Source organism: Carassius gibelio, chromosome A14 (genome assembly GCF_023724105.1).
Source record: "Carassius gibelio isolate Cgi1373 ecotype wild population from Czech Republic chromosome A14, carGib1.2-hapl.c, whole genome shotgun sequence".
Lineage (NCBI taxonomy): Eukaryota > Metazoa > Chordata > Actinopteri > Cypriniformes > Cyprinidae > Carassius > Carassius gibelio.
Window position 1 is genome coordinate 19,278,742 of NC_068384.1, and position 23,381 is coordinate 19,302,122.

The following is a 23,381-nucleotide window of genomic DNA, read 5'->3' on the forward strand; positions in this document are numbered from 1 at the left end:
GAGCATTGATTGGCCCGCCGAAAAAACAACCGAATCGCAGCGAAGCAAACTCGATGAACGCTTCCTGCGCCGCGAGTCAGCCACCTCCCAGCCGGGGCCTTCCATTCTTTCCCGACCTGCATGAAGAGATCGCCATTCTCTGCCCGCCTCTAAATCCCCTCATCTGATTATTATGGAAATGTGGTGGGGATGGGAGAGCACGGTTATAGCGCGATGCCCAGGGTGGAACAGACGCTCGCAAGCTATCTGTCCCTCTGCGCGGCATCGTCTCTGAAGGCCCTGGTATTGCCCTCAAAGCAACTCAGAACAACATTGGCTTTGGTGAGCAAAGGGTATGCGGCTGCAGGTCAGGCTGGTGCATGTCTGCACACCATGGCGGTGTTACAGGCGTACCAAGCAGACCTGCTTAAAGAGCTAGACAAGGGAGAGGAGATCAAGTCCCATGATATTTCAGAGCTAAGAAGGACCGCTGATCTCTCCCTCCGCGCCACCAAGGAGACCGCCCGAGCAATTGGGCGGTCCATGGCAGCTATGGTGGCCGCGGAGAGGCACTTGTGGTTGACCCTGTCCGACATGAAAGAGGGTCTGCCTCATGGACGCCCCGATTCAGCCTACTGGCCTGTTCGGTGACGCAGTCAATTCCGTCATTGACAGGTTTCAGGAGGCCCGCAAACAAGCGATTCCATAAGTTCCTCCCTCGTCGCTCTCTTGGGGCATCTGGGCGGGAGATGCCCCAGCCGCACCCTAGCTCCTCGTATCGCGAGGCCCAAAAACAGAGTGTTGCCTCTCGTGCTCCTCCGCGTCGGGAACGAGAGTCCCAGCGACACTCTCGGCCGAGGTCTTCTAAGCCCAAACAAGATCTGAGGGCAGTTATTGAAGCTAAGAAGTACACACCGCAGTTCACGGTGCCCGTCTTGCCTCAGCGCCCTCTGGGGGCCGGTCTCAAAGACGCATACTTCCACATATCCATCCTTCCACAACACAGGAAGTTTCTGAGGTTCGCTTTCAGGAGCGAAGCTTACCAATATCGAGTACTTCCCTTCGGCCTTGCACTCTCACTCCGCACATTCACAAAATGTGTAGACGCGGCACTGGTCCCCTGCGCATGCAGGGCATCCGCATTCTCAACTACATCGATGATTGGTTGATTTTAGCTCAGTCAGAGCAGGCTGCGGCTCGGCATCGAAATGTCATTCTCGCACATATGGGGGAGCTGGGTTTGAGACTGAACGCCAAGAAGAGTGTACTTTCTCCGGTTCAGAGAACCACCTATCTAGGCGTAGTATGGGATCCGACCACGATGCAGGCACGATTGTCACCTGCTCGTATCGAGTCAATCCTCATCTCAGTCGAGAGAGTCAGAGAAGGCCAGTCACTTGCTGTCAAACTATTTCAGAGATTGTTGGGTCTGATGGCAGCTGCGTCCAATGTGATACCTCTTGGCCTGCTGTACATGAGACCCCTACAGTGGTGGCTCAAGACCAAGGGATTTTCCCCGAATTCCCCGAAGTAGCAATCGACTTCGCACTATCAAGGTCACGCGGCGCTGCCTCCGTGCCTTAGACATGTGGAAGAAACCTTGGTTCTTGAAACAGGGCCCAGTGTTGGGAGCTCCTTGTTGCCGTGTAATACTAGCGACGGACACATCTCTCACCGGCTGGGGTGCAGTCATGAGTGGCCACCCTGCCCGTGGTCTGTGGAGTGGTTGCCATCTAACATGGCATATCAATTGTCTAGAAATGCTAGCAGTTTATCGTGCATTGAAGCACTTCCTCCCAGACCTAAGGGGTCACCATGTGTTGGTGAGCACCGACAACACATCGGTGGTCTTTTACATCAACCACCAAGGAGGTCTGCTTTCACGCCCTTTGTACAAGCTGGCGCACCAGATCATGAAAAGATCATGCATATCATAAAAAGGTTCTCTAAACGAGCTATTAACCTAATCATCTGAATCAACTAATTAACTCTAAACACCTGCAAAAGATTCCTGAGGCTTTTAAAAACTCCCAGCCTGGTTCATTACTCAAAACCACAATCATGGGTAAGACTGCCGACCTGACTGCTGTCCAGAAGGCCATCATTGACACCCTCAAGCGAGAGGGTAAGACACAGAAAGAAATTTCTGAATGAATAGGCTGTTCCCAGAGTGCTGGGAATTTAAAATTCAAGTTAAACTACACATAACAAATTAATTATAATCATTAATAAAAAAAAAAAATAATAATAATAATAATAATAAACATTTACAATATATGTAAATGTTTCAGCCAATCAGCTAGGACTGCTGCCTACTCACCTAATTAATATTCATGAGTGAAGTTTTGAAGTTTTCTTGGCACAGATTATTCCTACTTCTCAAAAGGATGTCATTGTTTGAATGTGACTCCTTGCTGCATAAACGGAGCTCCTCTAATGCCTGATCTGTAGTCTAGAGAGGCACATGTCTAAATTGCTCATCTCCTCACCTCCGGTCCACGGGCCCTCAGAGAGATGAACTTCGATTTAGAGAAGTGTGTTAGCGCCATGGAGACCGTTTCTTCATTAGTGTTTGTAATCTGAAAGGACAGACAGCAAACCTAATTACCCCTCTCTACTGGGCGATACTCATCTTTTGACACTCTGAACTCATTTCTCTGGGAAATTAAAATGGAAAGGCCCGAGAGAGAGATTGTGTCCAGGTGTGGCATTTTCAGGGGGAGCCCGATCCCCCTCCGGGTTCGTCTGTTTCCCCATCTTTAATTCAAATGATATTTAGACGATGGAGTTTTGTGTTTGTTTAGTTGATGAACCAAGTCTATTCTCGGTGGGAGGAAAAATGAAGCTCATTAGCATATGTTAGCATTTGCGATGTTTACTCTTGTGCATGAGAGAGTGGCCTGGGTGATTTTCTTTGTGCCTTTTAATTCAACTATGTAAAGACCAGGGAATTAATTGTTCCGTTTCTAGTCCTAAAACCTGGATGAGATTTGTCATTTTTGAACCATGGGGAATTTCCTGTGTTCACACCTGAGATTTGACCGTGCATAATTTATGTTGTATGCTTTAAGAAATAAAACAGTACAGTCTCTTCAAGTATTGTTAACCAGAGACCTACTTTTACCCACAAACCGAAAAGGCTGAACATAAAAGTAATATATTCCTAATCTACTATTGCACAGAAATAAAAGAAATTCAAAGTTTGGACCTTGAAACTGAACACAGATGACATATTGAAAATAGCTTATTTTAGTAACCTGTGATTTTTAACATCTATAATTTTACTCAAGCTGCAAAACTGAATTAAACTGCAAAACTATATATTTCCAGAATATCTGGATTCCGCTACCATGAAAGTTCATGTCATAATGCTGAAAATGAATACTTACCATTTGAATCATTTATTGATATAAATTGCATACAGTTTTACTATTTTTACAAGTAGTAAACAGTGTACAGTGTATATCGCACAGTATCCAGTAAGCAATTGTCTTGTAGGATTCATGCCCTCAAGTTATCCCTTATAAAAATATGAATCACAACACCGTTTTATTGCAGAAAAAAAAAAAATTTAATTCTCATATTTTTTTATGTACATATTTGGAACAAATGGATTTTCACATCCTGTTATCTTGTATGAGGCAGTAATGCGTGTCTAAATGCACGTGGATCCAGTCATTCCTACATGAGTTATCATATTGAATTAATCATTTTCTTTTGGTGAGTATCCACCTTCTCCTGACCCATAATTCTTCCACATAATGACCACTGTATTGATTTATATGCTCACACCATGTGCAAAAGGTGGGGGTAATAATCACATTTTGGCTGAAATGATTGTCAACGTAACAACAGTAGGAAAATATAAAAATAATGATATTCAATATTGTATTAAATCTCAGGCTTCTCGCTGTTGCTCTAGTGGTAATGACCTTTGACATTTAGGCCTGGTGTGGTCAAACTAACCAAGCAGATGCAATTACAAATACTAATAATAATACAGATTAAGTTTTATTCAGTCCCTCATATTACAGGACAAGCAAATTTCCATGGGATCATAAGATCTCGCCTCTCCCTTTAACTAATTCAAGTTCTTTGAAAACAGCCAGACTCTCCTCTCCTGAGGAACAGAGCCTCTGTAGTTAAGTACAATGGGCTTCAATGACAGAGCAGACAGTATGAAATACGAGCAGGTCTGAATGATGTACCACAAACACTCAATGTGAGTGAAAAGTGCACGTCTGAGTGAGTGTGAGCACAGAGCGGTGACAGAACCAACGTAGCATAGCGGCATTGTGACATAAAATTTTGGTCACGTGACAAGTAAAGTATTTGTGTTTAACTGTTAAACTAGATCTGTCAAATCGATTAAAAGTTTATTGTATGTAAACATATATTGTTTACATAATACATGTGTGTACTGTGTATATTGATATGTATATATAAATATACACATACATGTACTGTAAGAAATATGCATTATGTATATGCGTGTATGTGTGTAAATAATTCTTATATATATATATATATATATATATATATATATATATATATGTATATGTATTTGTGTGTATTTATATATACATATAAATATAAACAGTACACACACTTACGTTATGTAAACAAACTTATTTTGGATGAGCTTAATCGCAATAAATCATTATGAAAGCACTATCAAAAACCCATAATTATGCAGATAAATCTTTGGTAACACTTTCTATGAAGCCTGAATTTATAATGCATTATAAGGTTATTCTTAAGGCATTATAATGAATGCATAATGCATTATAAAAAAAAATATATATAATATGTTATATCAACTCATGAATAATCATAACAACAATTATAATACATCATAATACTTATATATTTCTGGTTATAAGTTTAAGAGTATGATTATTTATAACACAATTAACACTATATTAAATCTACTTCATTTACAGTATAATGGACTGTACCATATCTTGACATTGTTTATTTAGGATCTGCACAGTATCTTACTACAACTTGTGAGTGGTTAGATGTATTTGAGTGTTTCCTGTGGAGCAAATGTTAATTAACTGATGTGAGTTTCATACTCCAACAAAAAAAAAAAAAACAATGTTTTATATGGTTACATTTTATTTTGATGGTCCCCTTAATCAATCAACTATAAACAACTGTGCCACTACATGCCAACTAACTCTCATTGGAGTATTAATATGCTTAATAATGGTCGAATCTAGTATGGTATAATAAACTGACATACTTGCAAAGACACTTATAGTCAGTTTATCTGTTGGTTGACCACCAAAATAAAGTGTTATCATATATTTACAGTATCAGATATACTAATACTCCAGTGACTACTAGTTGACATGTAGTTACAGAGTTACTTATCAACAGCTTTCTAACTGATACCATCAATACAAATACAAATAATCAAAAGCAAATGTGTCATTTTACATATTCATCTGATCTGATATCTGATTGTATGGCTGTTTGAGTTTTTTTTTTATTATTAATATTATTAATACTACTTATATGTGGACTTTGATCACTTTAAGTAAAGTAGCATCAGAAAAATGGCAAGATATGAGACTTATAATACATTATAACTATGAAAAGTATTACCATTGTAAAAGTTGATGCAACATGTTCATTGTGTTATAAATCATTAAAAGCTATAACCACAAATAAGTTAATATTATAATATATTAAAACTGTTCTTATGAATATCCATGAGATGATACAACATATTATGAGGTTTTTATAAAACATTATGCATTCATTATAATGCCTAAAGAATACCCTCATAATGTATTATAAATACGGGCTTCATAGAAAGTGTTACCAAATCTTTAAATATAAATTAAACATCTTTAAATCAATAGTTTCTCCATCATTTTTAATTAGATTTTTATTCCAAACAGTTTATGAGCTTATTGCCCTATATATTCTCATTAAAGTTATTAAGTTCAATCAAGTTACTTTGACTTTTTGTTCAATCTTCAAATACATTTTGGCTTCAAAATCAAAGTCGGTAAGGCTGTGATAAAATTCATAACTGCTTGGTTGGTTTATGGCTTAAAACATTTTAGTGAAGACTCTTTATTTTTAATCCTTATGGAAAAAAAGTGAATGGGAAAAACATTTCTGGAAACAAGTCCACTGAGAAAATGGCACTGTTGCACTCTAAAAATCTCTGCAAAATGGTTGCAGGAAATTGGGGGAGGTTAGTTTTTAGGCTTTGTGAGAACAATTTCTGTCCTGGTAAACAAGTTCACAGACAGAATACAAAGTGGGATATACAGTTCCACTCCTGTATAACTTTCAAAAATTCGAAGCACAATCCAGGCAAACTATGGCAAAACCATTGAAAATAATATCATAATAAATAATATCTAGTATTATTTGAAAACAATTTTCTTCCATAAATTAACGGAAGTTGCATTGCATGTGCAATATGCATCAGATGGTCAATGAATGGACTATGTCGGTCCATCTGAGGCTGAGACTACATAATAATGCTTTGGTAATAAGTCACTTTTTTTTGTTCATCATCACAGCATAGGTCCTTTTGTCTTATTTTATTCATTATATAAGTCATTGTTGATGACCTCTGTCCCCATGTCATCACACGGGTCATAGCTGCTGGGCGAGATGAACCTACGTTTCTTTCCGAAGGTGGAGAAAGAGTTGTGAACGTCAAGCTCACTGCGGTATCTAGGCTGCAGGGTGCAGAAGCCAGACGGTGTGCCAGGGATGTAGACGTTGTGCTGGTAGTCGAGCGGAGGGTCCGGGCGGACCTGTGCCGTGGGCTGCTGCTGCTGTGGTTGGTGTGTGGGTTTGTGTTGGGGTGTGTAGTGAGGAGTCCAGGCCCTCTGAGAAACACTACCTGCTGGAGAGTGCATCCGATACTCTGAAAGTGTTACAAAAAGTTTGCTTTTGAGAGAGAAAATAAGTCTTTTCTGCTCACCAAAGCTGCATTTATTTGATCATAATACAGTAAAAACAGTAATATTATAAAAAGTTATTACAATTTATAATAACTATATTTTGTATTGCAATATATTTCAAAATGTTGTTTATTCCTGTGACACAAAGCTGAATTTTTTGCATAATTATTCCAGTAATCAGTGTCACATGGTGCTTCAAAAATTATTCTAATATGCCGATTTGCTGCTCAAGAAATTTTAAATCACTGTTGAAAACAAATGTGCCTAATTGCCTAAGATTTTTTTTTATTTTTATGCTTACCCGAAACTTTTGAATGGTATGTATCATGGTTTTCACAAACATGTGAACCAGAACAACTGTTTTCAACACTGAAATGTTTCTTGAGCAGCAAATCAGCATGTTAGAATGATTTCTGACAGATTATGTGACACTGAAGTGTAATGATGCTAAAAATTCAGCTTTATCATCACTGGAATAAATTACATTTTCAAATATATTCAAATAGAAAATAGTTATTTAAAATTGTAATCATATTTCACAAGATTACTGTTTTTACTTAATTTTTTTTATCAAATATATTCAGCTTGAGTAAGCATAAAGGTCTGCTTTGAAAAACAGTTTTCAAATCTTAATCATCTACACATTGGAAGTACTAATGTGAATAATATATGTTGCCAAACAAATCATGAAAGTCTCTTCAAGTAATGTCTCATTTACCCACAGAGGACAGAGTAAAATATTCCTCACTATTGCACAGAAATAAAATACATTCAAAGTTTGAACCTTGAATCTGAACATACATCTTCAACCCATTCTCACTCCAAAGGCGTCAAAAACCGAAGCATGGTCAAGCGCCCCTAGCGTCACTTTTATGACGCCAAATGTGCCTCTCGGCGTCGACTATCGAAGCACTACGACCTTCATTGCTTTCAGTGGGAAACTTTTGGCGTCAGAATTCGACACGAGGACAGGAGATGTTTATCGCTATGAAATCACGTTCAAGAAGTCTCATTCAGCACACATCGCGCGATACTTGCTATCAGTTCCACAGTTTGGGTGAGTAGTCGTATATACGCTCTTTTAATGCCTTTTATCAAATGTATTCTGTCTTCTTTATTAATCAGATTAGTGCCATATGTTTAATCGCTGTATTATATCGGTCATCCGCGGCTGTCTTTGAGTTTCATTGCGTTTAAATAAATGAACACAGCTGCTAATTAGTGTGATTCAACTCTATCTGTCACGTGACGTGCCATAGACCTTCGATTCCGTTTTATATTATTATTAATTTCAGGATCAATGATGTAAGTTGTATTTGTAGTAAAATCATGGTAATCACGACACAATAATAAATGAAATGTGAAGTTAAAACACAGTAAATGGGACATTAGTAACTGTAACTGTAGTTTTACTATGATATATTAATAATCAATACAACAATACAATAATCACCAAACCAGCTATGTTTGTATCACTGTAATGCTAGTGTTTTTATGTGCTTTTATATGACAGATATCACAGTAATCATGTGTTCTGTACCATGCTTTTAATACCTTTTAATGTGAATCCAAAAAAATTAAAAATAAATAATAAAACATGTATTTTTCCATCTTGCAGTTCATTCATATCAGTTTATATATATATATATATATATATATATTTATTTATTTATATATATATATATATATATATATATATATATATATATATATATATATATATATATATATTTATTTATATATATATATATATATATTTATTTATATATATATATTTATATATATATATATATATATATATATATATATATATATATATATATATATTGCTCACAGATCATTATTAACATTCTGTATATAATTCAATTTTATTTTCTCTCCCCTTTTTTATTATTTATATTTTTAGCTGAAAAGACGTAAAGGCAGTCAGCCCAGTGGTGTTTCTGGAGAGGGATTCCTTCAGAAATGGAGAAGACAGAAAGCTGCGGAGGCAGATATTTGCAGCAGTAAGTCTGTGATAGTTTGTCTCTTTTATCAAAAATTCCTGCTGTTATAATTTGTACAGCATTTGTTGTTTCTTAAACTGTTGCACTGTCCAAATACCCACACTTGCCATCTTTTCACTTGACCACTTGATTACTTATTTGACGTCTTTCCTGTATTTGGCCTAGTGTTCAAGTGAGCATGATAACCACAAGTGTGTGTCAAACTTTTCATGACCTGATGACTGTGTTTCCCAATCCTGATCCTGGAGAACCCCAGCACTGCACGGTTTTGGCGTCTCTCTTATCTGCCTTGGAGTCTTCACTGATGAGCTGATGAGTTGAATCAGGTGTGTTTGATCAGGGAGACATCTCAAATGTGCAGTGTTGGGGTTCTCCAGGACCAGGATTGGGAGCCACTGCCTTATGGGACACTTATGTGTTTAAAGAGATTTTTAATATCTAATTATCAATATTTCACATACTGTACTAAACACATCACAGTCTTAATAATCCAGTTTAACACTTGTATGATATTGTACAAGCCCCAGGACGGTCTCATCTGACACTATCAAAAGAATTCATATGACTATAGCTTGTTATTAATTACTTGCTTTCAATAATGGATTCATTTAACATTTAATTTTACAGCATCTTTACAGAGGCTGCTTTTATGGTCTAAACAAAACACAGTGTAATGTATAAGTTGAATGTAATGTAATATTTCTGTTTTACAGGATTGTTTGAGGATAACACTGCAGTTCTCCATCACGCACAAGGACTCACCTCGTTAACTCTTTATCCCCCGCACACACAGATATGGTCCCTGGATCAGTGATTAGACTTTGCAGTGGTTAGATTTTTGCAGAAGATGTAACTTTGTTTTATTTATAAGCTCATAATGAATACATTACAGAACCAGTGATGAAAACAATAGTTAAAAATAGTATTTTTCGTATTGATAAAGCATTTTGTTCTCTTTTTCAAGCTTCATACAGTGAACTTTTTAGACTTTAATTAAGTTTTAGTAAAGGAGATATTCATACACAGTCATCCCCTAGCTCCAGTCATGAAGTGAATTCATGATGTTATGTCAAAGCTAGCAGGTGTTTGTTTTCCTGAACACTTTCTCTGTCTTCCATTGTTCAGACAATCAGTGTTTATTTGATGCTGTGCTGATAGAGTTTTAAAGATGATATTGCACACTTGACATGCATGTCTTCATGGTGTTTTTTTTGTGAGTTTGAAACATTTACATTGTGTTGTATAACATTTTGGTCAATTTAATTTTTTTAATAAAATTGATCTTTTTCCAGTGTTCTCTGAAAGACATACTGTATTTACTGTTTTGTTTTTTAATAAAAGCATTTTCATTTGCATACTGAAAATAGTTAATGTTTACAACATAACTGCCTTTTTATTCTTTATGGTGGCAAAAACGAGCTTGGTGACAGAGGATGCAGTGTAGTAATTTGGGCATGTTGTCTTTAAATGAGTTTGACATATCAATAAATAATGGAAGATCCTTACAAAAATATGCATGTTTATTATGCTTTATGTATTTATTTGTTCATTCATTCATTCATTAATTTATAATTTCTGTTTTTATTCCTAGGGTTCAAATGGTAGAGAATGGTAAATCACAGAAACACAAATGTGAACAATTTTAACTTTAAAACACAATGTAATATACAATGTAAATTTTAGAAGCACGTCATTTGATTAGTAAATATATTTGTCTTTGGTCAAAAAAAATAAAAAATACAAATCTTAAAAATGTGTCTTATATTTAATGAGAGGAATCTATCTGTTGGATACAACTGCGACTGCTGGGCATGTGCACATCAATATTGCCCAATTTTTGTCAAGCTGAACAATGGAGGAAGGTGAAGACGTTAATAAAACCGAATCTAATAAGTAGCAAGCTTAATCTATTGTTAACCGAATCTATCCCTTCAGCCGAAAAACGAAAGACATCTGTCATACATGGATAAGGAAGTGTGACGCTGCTGCTCAGCTTAGATGTCATTGGCTATGACTTTTCAGGACAGTCTGTGGTTGGACTATCTTTTAACCCATATTAAACAGCGCATCATGTTAAAAAGTATGTTTTGCTCCTATCATCACATTAGTAATATATTAAGTCAACAATGAAGTGTTGCTATCTTGAGAAAAATGACATCTTTAGCGAGATCCTAATCCTAACCCTAAGCATAACTTCAATGAACTACAAAAAACAGCCCCCTAGTGTTGCCTTTCTATAGATAGAACGACGGAGGCTTGTGGGTAATGTAGTTTAAAACTTTTTATTAACGAAACTAAATAAATTATTTATTTTAAGGTAAACTGGATATCTAAATATGTTTATTGTGCAAACATCTGTGATATATTTGAGAGGCAGGCTGAAATGTGATATTTTACAGTGAGCAATATTTAAAATGCTTTTATGCCAGCTTTCCACTTATTTCTGAAAACTGAGCTCAACATTATTTTATCAGCATAGCATAAGTAATAATCCTGCCCATTTTCTCTTTGATATGTTAATTGCACTCTGATTTACAGCCATTTGAAATGCACAGTTTTGGGCTCTTCCGGGGGGTGCTACTGGGCCCCTGGGGGTAGCAGGGCAGTAAAACCTACATATATGTATTCTCCTCATCATGAACAACAATCTGAGCTGAGTCACATTTATATCTGACAGTTTTCACAGTCCTCTGTTTTCTATTCTATTCATCATGGCTATTATACCTTTTGACAGGACATTGTGAGGCCATCTGATGAAACATGGAAAAATTAGAAAGAAATGATTTAATAATGAAAATAATAGATTATTTCTTTGATTTTTGAAGTAAATGGCAAGAAATATAATGGATGAACCTGCAACAACTTGCCTTTATCTATTCCCCACCTGTAAAGCAGTAATCAAGGACAATGTATACACATTGTGATACTTCACTATTACACAAGGACAAATTCATGCAGTGCTAAGAATATTAATTTATATATATATATATATATATATATATATATATATATATATATATATATATATATTAGCATTATATATAACTAATTAGCCGAAATCAGTGTAAAAATGTCCTCTCACCCCTGTCTCTTGCTCCTCATGTGCTGGACATCAGTAATGTGTGTGCTCTTGGTTTTAATGCAGTACAAGATCCACGTTGATCATTCCTGCTACATTCTCAGTTATCCCTTAAGTGTTTGTAACAATAAAGCCCATGGCACCATCTTGTAATGCAGAATAATTAATCTTGTAACTCCCTGTATTTCACAAAAAAATGTGCATATTTGTTACTAAAATATAAAAAAATACTTTCTGGTGTACTGATGTCCCAGATGTTATTAATCCGATCAAAAATGTTCATGTCTTAAATAAAAAAATAATCCCAATAATTAATATGTCGTTTTTCCAAGTCTAAAATAAACACATATGAGCCTACCTAGTAAAATGATGTATTTACCAAGAATCTTCAGAACACAATATTCACCATTTTCATTTTATTGAAGCATAGACTATAAAGTTGATAAAGTAGCATCAAGACAAATAAGATTCAATGAAAATAATTATCATCAAAAATACATTAACCTCATATATAAATCAGTTCACACAGATGAGTGATGAAATGTCCTTAAAAGTCACACAGTCCCATTCAGTCAACTGTGATACAGATCATGTGATACATATAAGACATGTGATACTGTTCCAGAAAATAATGATTCCTTATCATCACATCTAAACTGGTTTCATCTCCCCATCGTGTTCTTCTTCTCTCGTGTCTGGAAACAGTTTGTGGTTGATGTCCAGCACTGATGTGGTGTAGCTTGTTCTCAGCCAGAGGATCTCTCAGTCCTAACATCCCAGACCTGGTCAAAGTGAAACACACAATGCAGAAGAAGTTGTTTAATGGACAGAGAGCGCAGCTTATGTTCTGTGTGGTTTTAGCAGGGTGAGCAACTATGACCCTTGTAGTACTGTACACTTACCATTCTTCAAGCTGCTTTAAGACCTTTTGAGAAGCTTTTTCTCTGAAGAGAATTTACCACATCCTCTTCTTTCTCTCCTTTCAAGAGCATCACTTGGTCAAAACCCCTCATTTGGCTGATGAGATCATCTGTACAAATAAAAATACTGCAATAAATATGTCATTCTGCAAGAATTAAGAAAAAGTTACAGAAGCAAAGGTCTTGCTCATGAGACATTAGCATGTGCAGTTCTCAGAGACTCTAGAATTCATCTGTTGTTGCAGTAAATGTGTTTTCTTCCTCTAGAATCTTTCTCCAAAGTTCCTGACTTCTCTCACAAATGTGTTTTAGTCTGTGCAGTGTAAGGCCTGGCTTCAAACCAATCCACTATCAATTCACAATTTATAACATAACATTTACAAAACAATGAAATAATGTCAATTGGTGTTTATATCAACTAAACCAATTTCATGATACTTGTCTGCTTTTAAAACAGGTGGTGTGTTTTTAAAAACATAATATTAAAAATGTCCAGTCACACTTTGCTAACATGCTGTAATTGTAATAGTATAAAACGAAATCAAGGCTGACATGACCAGTTCTGTGAGAGATCATCATAAAATGTTGTATAACATTGCTTCAACACACACATACCAGTGGACTTCTGTTTGTTTGAGCACAAGATGGCCGTTTTCATTTCTCATCCTGAGCAAATCATTTCCTTGGTCTTCCTTCTCTTCTGTGAAACAAGAAAATCTCTACTTACTCTGTGTGCAATTAATATTGCTCATTAAACATAATTAAGTTAATTTAAAGTAAGATTCAGACCAGAGCATTTGATGAGTAAATGTTGATTAAAAAATATTCTAAACAAATGTACAAATGTACCTGGGAAGAGCTGATCATGGCAAGATTCGCTGAGACTCAGTAATAGCTCTTTTAGGTTTTAGGAAGGTTTGTGAGGGTTGGCTCTTAAAATAGCTGTTGAGCTCGATATTTTAGACCTGAAAAAGAAGAACAGCATTATCTGAAAAAATTCCTGTAAGACAGAAGGAAGGACATATTATTAATTACGTGCAGCTTGTACATTACACCTCTGTAAAGATGCTGTATAATTAAATGTTAAATGAATTCATTATTGAAAGCAAGTAATTAATAACAAGCTATAGTCATATGAATTCTTTGATAGTGTCAGATGAGACCGTCCTGGGGCTTGTACAATATCATACAAGTGTTAAACTGGATTATTAAGACTGTGATGTGTTTAGGGATCATTTTTAAGACTTTGACCCTGTCCAGATACCCACACTTGCAGTCTTGGCCACTTGAGAGTGTGTGTACATGACAGTGTGTGCACAAGACTGTCCCCGGTCTTAATAATGCCAAAGCACAGCGTCCTTAACACACACTAAACCTCTCCAATACTGCTCCGGAGCGCTATACAAAGCTTAGTGTATCCCATCATGCATCATGTTTTGGAATAAATCGTCAGACTTTTTGCCGAGATCTCACAAGAGGTCACGGAAAGCTGTCCAATGTACAGTATGTGAAATATTGATAATTAGATATTAAAAATCTCTTTAAACACATAAGTGTCCCATAAGGCAGTGGCTCCCAATCCTGGTCCTGGAGAACCCCAACACTGCACATTTGAGATGTCTCCCTGATCAAACACACCTGATTCAACTCATCAGCTCATCAGTGAAGACTCCAAGGCAGATAAGAGAGACACCAAAACCGTGCAGTGCTGGGGTTCTCCAGGATCAGGATTGGGAAACACAGTCATCAGGTCATGAAAAGTTTGACACACACTTGTGGTTATCATGCTCACTTGAACACTAGGCCAAATACAGGAAAGACGTCAAATAAGTAATCAAGTGGTCAAGTGAAAAGATGGCAAGTGTGGGTATTTGGACAGTGCAACAGTTTAAGAAACAACAAATGCTGTACAAATTATAACAGCAGGAATTTTTGATAAAAGAGACAAACTATCACAGACTTACTGCTGCAAATATCTGCCTCCGCAGCTTTCTGTCTTCTCCATTTCTGAAGGAATCCCTCTCCAGAAACACCACTGGGCTGACTGCCTTTACGTCTTTTCAGCTAAAAATATAAATAATAAAAAAGGGGAGAGAAAATAAAATTGAATTATATACAGAATGTTAATAATGATCTGTGAGCAAAATATTTATATATATATATATATATATGAAAATAAATATATATATATATATATATATATATATATATATATATATATATATATATATATATGAAAATAAATAAATATATATATATATATATATATATGAAAATAAATATATATATATATTAAAAAAAAAAAAAAAAATATATATATATATATATATATATATATATATATATATATATATATATATAAACTGATATGAATGAACTGCAAGATGGAAAAATACATGTTTTATTATTTATTTTTAATTTGATTTTTTTTTTTTTTTGGATTCACATTAAAAGGTATTAAAAGCATGGTACAGAACACATGATTACTGTGATATCTGTCATATAAAAGCACATAAAAACACTAGCATTACAGTGATACAAACATAGCTGGTTTGGTGATTATTGTATTGTTGTATTGATTATTAATATATCATAGTAAAACTACAGTTACAGTTACTAATGTCCCATTTACTGTGTTTTAACTTCACATTTCATTTATTATTGTGTCGTGATTACCATGATTTTACTACAAATACAACTTACATCATTGATCCTGAAATTAATAATAATATAAAACGGAATCGAAGGTCTATGGCACGTCACGTGACAGATAGAGTTGAATCACACTAATTAGCAGCTGTGTTCATTTATTTAAACGCAATGAAACTCAAAGACAGCCGCGGATGACCGATATAATACAGCGATTAAACATATGGCACTAATCTGATTAATAAAGAAGACAGAATACATTTGATAAAAGGCATTAAAAGAGCGTATATACGACTACTCACCCAAACTGTGGAACTGATAGCAAGTATCGCGCGATGTGTGCTGAATGAGACTTCTTGAACGTGATTTCATAGCGATAAACATCTCATGTCCTCGTGTCGAATTCTGACGCCAAAAGTTTCCCACTGAAAGCAATGAAGGTCGTAGTGCTTCGATAGTCGACGCCGAGAGGCACATTTGGCGTCATAAAAGTGACGCTAGGGGCGCTTGACCATGCTTCGGTTTTTGACGCCTTTGGAGTGAGAATGGGTTGACATCTTGTACTGAAAATTGCTAATTTTCTGTAGGCTTAATATCACTTGTGTTTTTTAAATTCTGAAATTTTACTCATTTGGGCTTCAAAAATGTATTCAACATGACAACCACAAAACAACCACATTAACAACATGATAAGGCAAGGAGATATGGCCATGTGCCAGTTGTTACTTTTTTAGGCCTTAAGGGAAGCAATGCCTTTAGCAAGTCCAACACCTTTTCCTTGTTGAATACCATGTTTCACTTACAATAAGAAATAAATATGTCATAATTTCAAGTATAGCCGTACCTCTTGAGCGGGTTCCCCAGGTCCAGTATTGTCCAGCAGCCATTTGACCCATATAATTCTCTGGTTCAGCCTGCATTGCCTTTCTCATCAGTGTGCCATCCATGTTTATAGAGTTACAACTGCAAACAGATTATGAAACATTACGCCAATCTGAGATGTAATGAGATATTTTGATACTCCAGATGTCATGCATGAGAGATCATTGCCTTCCAGCTCTAAATGACAAAATTTCATTTTGGGAACATCTGACGTCATCTTCAAAAATACAGTTCATATGTTTTAATACTTTATCCCTCTAAAATGTAAAAGTTATTTTGTAAGAGTTTTACTTCTAGCTTTTACATTCATGCATATGAATCTTAACATGATCAGGGCACTATTAGCACCATGTGCAATATTTTGAGTTATGGAAACACTTAGATTTTCTTTGTAGTACATCAGTTTGTAATATATTGTGTTACTATTAACTAAAAACACAAAGTTGATGGTGTATTCCCATTCAGAGACGAGTAAACCTGTGTTTTACCTTTTCAGAGAGGAGGTTTGATTTTTGTTTAGGGCCCAGTCAGTGTTTGCTTGTTTCAACTGCAACACAAAGAACAATAATAATAATTATAAAAATTATATATATTTTTTTTAAAAATCAGATTTTAAACGAAATACCTGTTTATAACACATATGTAGGTTCGAAACACTTAAGTATAAAAAATTGCTACAGATCTGAAAGATATTCCTCAGGCATTAAAGGAATCTTGTATGCCTCCTTGTGGCCAAAAGTGTGAATTGCACGTGATTTCTTTCCGAGCAGTGGTGCCTTGAGCAATGACTGGTGTCACAATCTTCTCTTTCATCCTCAGAGATGCAGCGGGGGTGGAGGAGGAGGAGAATGGGGTGTTATTTATTCCATGACAAAGAACGAGAGAAAGCATGAATCCCACGCTCTATTAATTCGCCTAGAGACTTTCATAAGGAGAGCGCCATGTAAGCTTATTATTTAAACCTTTCTTCAAAATACCATGCGTAGAAAATTAGAACACCGACATATGATTTTAATCTTCAAAAGAAAACCGCAGGGGGCAAGAAACTAATTTTGAAAACGCATTTAACTGTCCGACAAATTTCATTTCATTTCTCGTTTTATATTGGAAAGTCCCGTGCGTTTGCATTCTCCTCTGCAGCAGGTGGATTTATACATAATTTCCAGCTTTAATATATTCCCAGAAGAAATCCTGTAAGTAGCTCTGACAGCACGCAGGAGTTCTACACCTGGTTACAGGCACGTGCACAGGTAGGGCTCAACCTGTGCAGAGCACATGCCCTTTTTGCCCTTACACTCCGAAGTGCCCTTTTTTTGGTGGTGTTTTTTTTTTTTTTTTTTTTTTTATCAATGCTATTGGTCACCCTTTACGTCTGTCTGTCTGTTTTACCAAATGAAAGTTCTTAAAACGAGCTTGTGTAAATCTTATTCGATCCTCAAGCTGTCAGTAAGCTGATAACTCCGCCCCCTCTATATTCATTGAATCAACTGAAGTTCCACAGCAGCCGCACAGTAGACACCAGCTGAGCTGAACAAAGTTTTGCGAAGGGTAAATAAATATCTTGTTGTTTGAATAAGTACTACTAAACATTGTCTATAAAGGCTCATATTTTATTTATTTGATGTCTGACTGACTCACTGACTGAGACATGTGGGACGTCGCCTGAAAGAGAGGGCTAGCATTTGCCATCTAGTCATAGCCAATACATAGCCAACACAGCCTGTGCATACAGTTGCATTTCATCTTTTATAAAATGCTAATTTGGCCAAATGCATTTTACCACAGGAAAAACTGAGCGCTCCGTCTATATAGCTAAAAAAACTAGTTTGTAACCTGTAGATGAAAATGTAATGTGATGCCCGCAGCGGCAGGCGCCGTCGCCGTTTTAATGACGGACAGAAAAAAAAATCACATTTGCACACATTCGCTGGTCAAAAATGATATATTGATAAGTAATACAACAACATATAATTTGTTTTTACCATCGGAAAATCATAACAGGTGCGCCCCCGCTGTTTCATACTGGAACTAACACAAAGCGACGAGTGATCCTCGGCACCTAGATAACATATTTCTAAGAAATTTATTCTTTGATTTATGATTGCTGATACACTTAATTTATTAACATTTAGGCTAATCATGTTATGGTATACTCTCTGTATACTCTCTGTATAAAATGTTGTAAAACATGGTTTTACTACAGTAATGTAGTAGTAACTAAAAAAAAAAATTGAGAAGATCAATGAAATCTTTATATTTTATCATACAGAATGTAATTCATGATTCATTCCAAGTCTTCATTTATTTGATCCAAAATACAGCAAAATCAGTAATATTGTGTAATATTTTTACAATTTTAAATAACTGTTTTCTATTTGAATATTTTAAAATGTAATTTATTTTTGTGATCAAAGCTGAATTTTCAGCATCATTACATCAGTAGCTACTCTTCAGTGTCACGTGATCCTTCAGAAATGCTTTTCACTGCAACTGTACTTTTCACACTATTTTTATTTATTTTTTCATTGCTGGCTTATTTTAGGGAAAGTTTAGTGAATAAGAGACCTTCAAGAGACCAACATCCCTGGTCCACCACAGTATAAAATTTTTGCCAGATACATGGCTCACAGAAGGTTGCTGTTGTATTAGGTTTAAAGAAGCCCTTAAAACCCTGTTTATCTATATTATCTAATTATCTAATATTATTATTATGGTTGTTATTAATCGTGAATAAATCTAAAGCTTTTGAGACTATTATTTTGTGTTATTGAATTTGTCATGAAGATGTGACCATTTCTTCCTTTTATGCAGGCTTAATAAATAATCTTGATATAAAAAAAGGGGGGGGGGGGGGTGCCCTTTTTCAGTTTCAGCACATGCCCCTCAAAAGGTCTGTGCACGGCCCTGCCTGGTTAGGTTTTATATATATGTGTGTGCGTGTGTGTGTGTGTCATGAAAAAGGACAGACTTTTCCATGAATATTCTATATGAGACCTAAGGTCCACAGATTGTATGGACATTGCAGGTTACAGTCCCCTCAATGGACGTGTTTATTCTTCACAAGCTATAAGAAGTTCACTGACCCAAGGCAAGATCACACCTGGCTCTCCAAAAGATCACCCTGACAAATCAATAATAACGGAAGCGAGCACGTTTACATTTTACAGCCTGACGTTTCCACCTAGTGGATATTAACAAGACACACACACACACACACACACACACACACACACAGTTTTTCCTCTCTCTCCAGTTCTCGTTCTATGAGGGCAAAGTGGCAGAATCTACAGGCGCGACACGTCTCCATCGGCTCCAGCTCGCTCCCTAATGCTTTCATTTCCCCAGCCCCATTATGGAAGAAACCAGTCTGCGCCATTGTGTACTGGATAATAAGCTTGTGTATGTGTGTGCGCGTGCCCTTGATATACAGTTGACAAAGAATAGCTGTGCCTAAATGCAATAGAGGAGAACTAAAAAGCTTATCCCGTTAAAGGTTAGAGACAGACCACGTTGATATTTTAAGCTGACCAACAACAAAGAAGTATAGACACACAACAACAAAGAAGCATAAAAAAACATTTAATATTCTTTAAGGTTTTGAAATATTTTATCAGAGATTAATATATAGACAGACAGAGAGAGTATAAATGAAGAACTGGATAGAGTGCTAAAAGATGCACTTTGTCCTCGGTTTCTCTGGAAGATGCTGCTGTCTAGAGACGCTAGTTCACTCTCAATCAAGGTCATTGATTGACTTCAAGAGGAATTAAATATTTATTGTCAAAGAATTAGCGCCCTCCAGTTTTTCTTTGTGCATGTTTTCGATAGCCAATTCACCTCATTCACCAACATATTTCACACTTATGTGCACACACATAACATGTATATATATATATATATATATATATATATATATATATATATATATATATATATATATATATATATATATATAAATAAATATATATATATATATATATATATATATATATATATATATATATATATATATATATATATATATAATAAAATGATCAAGCTCAAAGAGCAAGTTAATATTTAAGACTGATGATGAATGCAGTTTTACCTCATTCGGTGTAGTCACTCCGTTGTTCACGGACGAGCAGCGGCTCTGTGAGCTCAGCGCCAGGTTATCCGCTCCTCTCGGTGCGTTATTTCTCGGTGTGCCGGAACTACAAGGCTTGAGAAACATAACGTCGCTCTTTGCAGATTCGGGCGTCAAACACACTTTGTAGCAGTAGGTCTGAGAGAGGTTTCCAGGATTGCTGTTTACCTCCACGCAGTTCGTGGGCACTTTGGAGATCTGCAGGTTGAGATTAGACTTTTTGAACACCTCGGCGGGCGGCTCCGGTTCAAAGCTGCAGCAGGCGGTACTGAGCGAGGAGAGCGCGTAACCGCCGAGGGAGTCACGGTCTTTGTAGCACTTCACGGCCGCCAGGACGATGATGGCCACGAGGAAGATGAGCGAGATGGTGCTTAGTGACACGATTAAATATAGCGCGAGGTTAGACGGGGGCTGGGGGCTGAACGAGAGGTCACCGAAGTCGGAGAGCGACTCCGGCACGCTGTCCACCACCGACAGAATTATGGACACGGTGGCCGAGAGCGGCGGATGCCCGTTGTCCTTGACAAGTATGACAAGTCTTTGCCTGATGGCATCTTTGTCTACAAAGCGGCGGACTGTTCTGATCTCCCCGGTGTATAAAGCCACGCTGAACAGCCCGGGATCCGTCGCCTGCAGCATCTGATATGACAGGCGAGAGTTTTGCCCAGCATCCGCGTCAAGCGCCGTGATTTTAGCCACAAGGTACCCAGCGTCAACCAACCTGGGCACGATTTCATTAGCAACAGTGCCGTTTTTGGACAGTGGGGACAGGATGACCGGCGCGTTGTCATTCTGATCCAAAACGAACACACTGACGGTCACGTTGCTGCTGAGCGGCGGGAAACCGGCGTCCAGCGCCTGGACGCGGATCTGAAAGTTCCGGAGCTGCTCGTAATCAAAAGACCGCAGCGCGTAGATGTTGCCGTTATCAGAATTGATTGAGACGTAAGTGGACACCGGCATGCCCTGGATCTGACCCTCCAGGATGGAGTAGGACAAATAAGCGTTCTGATTAGAGTCCGCATCGAATGCGGTCACCGAGCAAATGGAAGCCCCCGGGGCGTTATTCTCGGTCACATATAGAGTGTATGAGGGCTGAATGAAGCGCGGCGGGTTGTCGTTAATGTCAGACACTTGAACCAGAATCGTCTTCCTGGTGGACAGCGGAGGCGAGCCAAGATCTCGCGCCGTGAGGGTGATGTTGTACTCCGAGACAGACTCTCTGTCGAGAGACTCGCTGGTCACTAGTGTGTAATAGTTTTTAAAGGAGGAGTGCAACTGGAACGGGACATTTCCGGGGATCTGGCAATCCACAGCTCCGTTCTCTCCGGAGTCCCGGTCCATTACACTAATCACAGCTATCACCGTGCCCGGTGGCGCGTCCTCCTGAACAGGTGTTGACACAGAGGTTAATATGACCTCGGGCGCATTGTCGTTCAAGTCTAGAATATCGACCAGCACTTTACAATGCACGGCCATGGCAGAGGGACCCTTGTCTTTCGCCTGCACGTAGAGCTCGTACACGCTGGCCTTCTCGTAGTCCACGATTCCCTTCACCCGGATCTCACCCGAGTGAGAATCCATGCTGAAAAGCTCGCGCACCTTCAGAGGCGCATGTCCGCTGAACGAATAGGTGATCTCGCCGTTTGCGCCTTCATCCAGGTCCGTGGCGTTCATTTTGAGGACAAGCGTGCCTCTAGGCGCGTTTTCGACCAGGCTGACCCGGTACACGGAGCGGTCGAACACCGGCACGTTGTCATTCGCGTCCAGCACAGTTACCGTGATCTGTGCCGTGCCCGAGCGCAACGGGGAGCCACCGTCCACGGCCGTGAGCACCATCTCGTGCGTCTTCTGCTGCTCTCGGTCCAGCGGCGATTGCAGAACGAGTTCTGCAAACTTGCTGCCGTCGTTACGCGTCTGAATGTCTAGCACGAAGTGTGTATTGGCGCTCAGTAAGTACGAGCGGAGAGAGTTCGAGCCCACATCCAGATCCTGCGCGCTCTCCAGCGGGAACCGGGAGCCCGGCGCAGCAGACTCCGTGATCTCCAGATTAAACTCGCTCCACGGGAAACTGGGAGCGTTATCATTCACGTCCAAGATCTCCACTTCTACCCGGTACAGTTCCAAGGGGTTCTCAATGACCACCTGCAAGTGTAAGAAACAAATGGGACTTTGTTCACACAGCTCTTCGCGGTCGATATTCTCTTTCACAAACATAATTCCGTTCTCCAAATTCACTTCTAAATATTGTTTTCTAGCCCCGGATACAATCCGGAATCTCCGTGAAGACAATTTGGCTACGTCCAAGCCCAAGTCCTCTGCGATATTTCCAACGAAAGCCCCGTGCTCCAACTCCTCGGGAACTGAATAGCGAATCTGCGCCGAAACCCGGTCCAGTGCGCACGCACACAGGAGCAGACACACAATCTGCCCTGCCAACGTCCATCGCCTCCTCGGAAGCCTCCGGTCCATCTTCCTAAAAATCTGCTATTTTCATCTGCTTTCACAGAGAATTCTCATGTTCAGTTGTGAAAGATTCAAACAGTTTTTGGGAAAGTATTTAGGTACACAATACACGCTTGCATTGTTATCCAAAGTGGAATAAAAATAATCTAAAAAGTGCATGTGTCGATTTACAACAGAGTGGAAATTCGCAGAAAACAGGGAAACTCTATTGGGTTGTGCGCTTTGCGCTAAGCGCAGGCAGTGTGTGAGCAGGAGCAGCGAGCGCTTTGATTTTCCAGTATGTTAGATGCTTTGAGGAGTGTGTGAGACGAGAGAAGGAGGTGTGTGTGTATGTGT

General features: G+C 37.9%; 1 protein-coding gene and 2 long non-coding RNA genes across 3 annotated transcripts; 1 reads left to right on the forward strand and 2 right to left on the reverse strand.

Moving 5' to 3' along the window:
- Positions 1 to 4,799: 4,799 nt before the first annotated feature.
- Positions 4,800 to 23,381, reverse strand: LOC128026993 (protocadherin beta-15-like). Its single transcript, XM_052614316.1, has 4 exons — positions 20,541 to 23,381; positions 16,942 to 17,000; positions 16,416 to 16,534; positions 4,800 to 6,880 (listed from the first exon to the last, which is right to left on the reverse strand). Exons 1-4 carry the CDS (start codon positions 23,049 to 23,051, stop codon positions 6,549 to 6,551), a joined length of 3,021 nt encoding a protein of 1,006 aa, XP_052470276.1. The 5' UTR covers positions 23,052 to 23,381; the 3' UTR covers positions 4,800 to 6,548.
- LOC128026995 (uncharacterized) lies at positions 7,722 to 10,617 on the forward strand. Its single transcript, XR_008186581.1, has 3 exons — positions 7,722 to 7,974; positions 8,824 to 8,923; positions 9,637 to 10,617. It is a non-coding gene; the product is annotated as an uncharacterized LOC128026995 (long non-coding RNA).
- LOC128026994 (uncharacterized) lies at positions 12,404 to 14,985 on the reverse strand. Its single transcript, XR_008186580.1, has 5 exons — positions 14,887 to 14,985; positions 13,772 to 13,887; positions 13,538 to 13,622; positions 12,905 to 13,032; positions 12,404 to 12,784 (listed from the first exon to the last, which is right to left on the reverse strand). It is a non-coding gene; the product is annotated as an uncharacterized LOC128026994 (long non-coding RNA).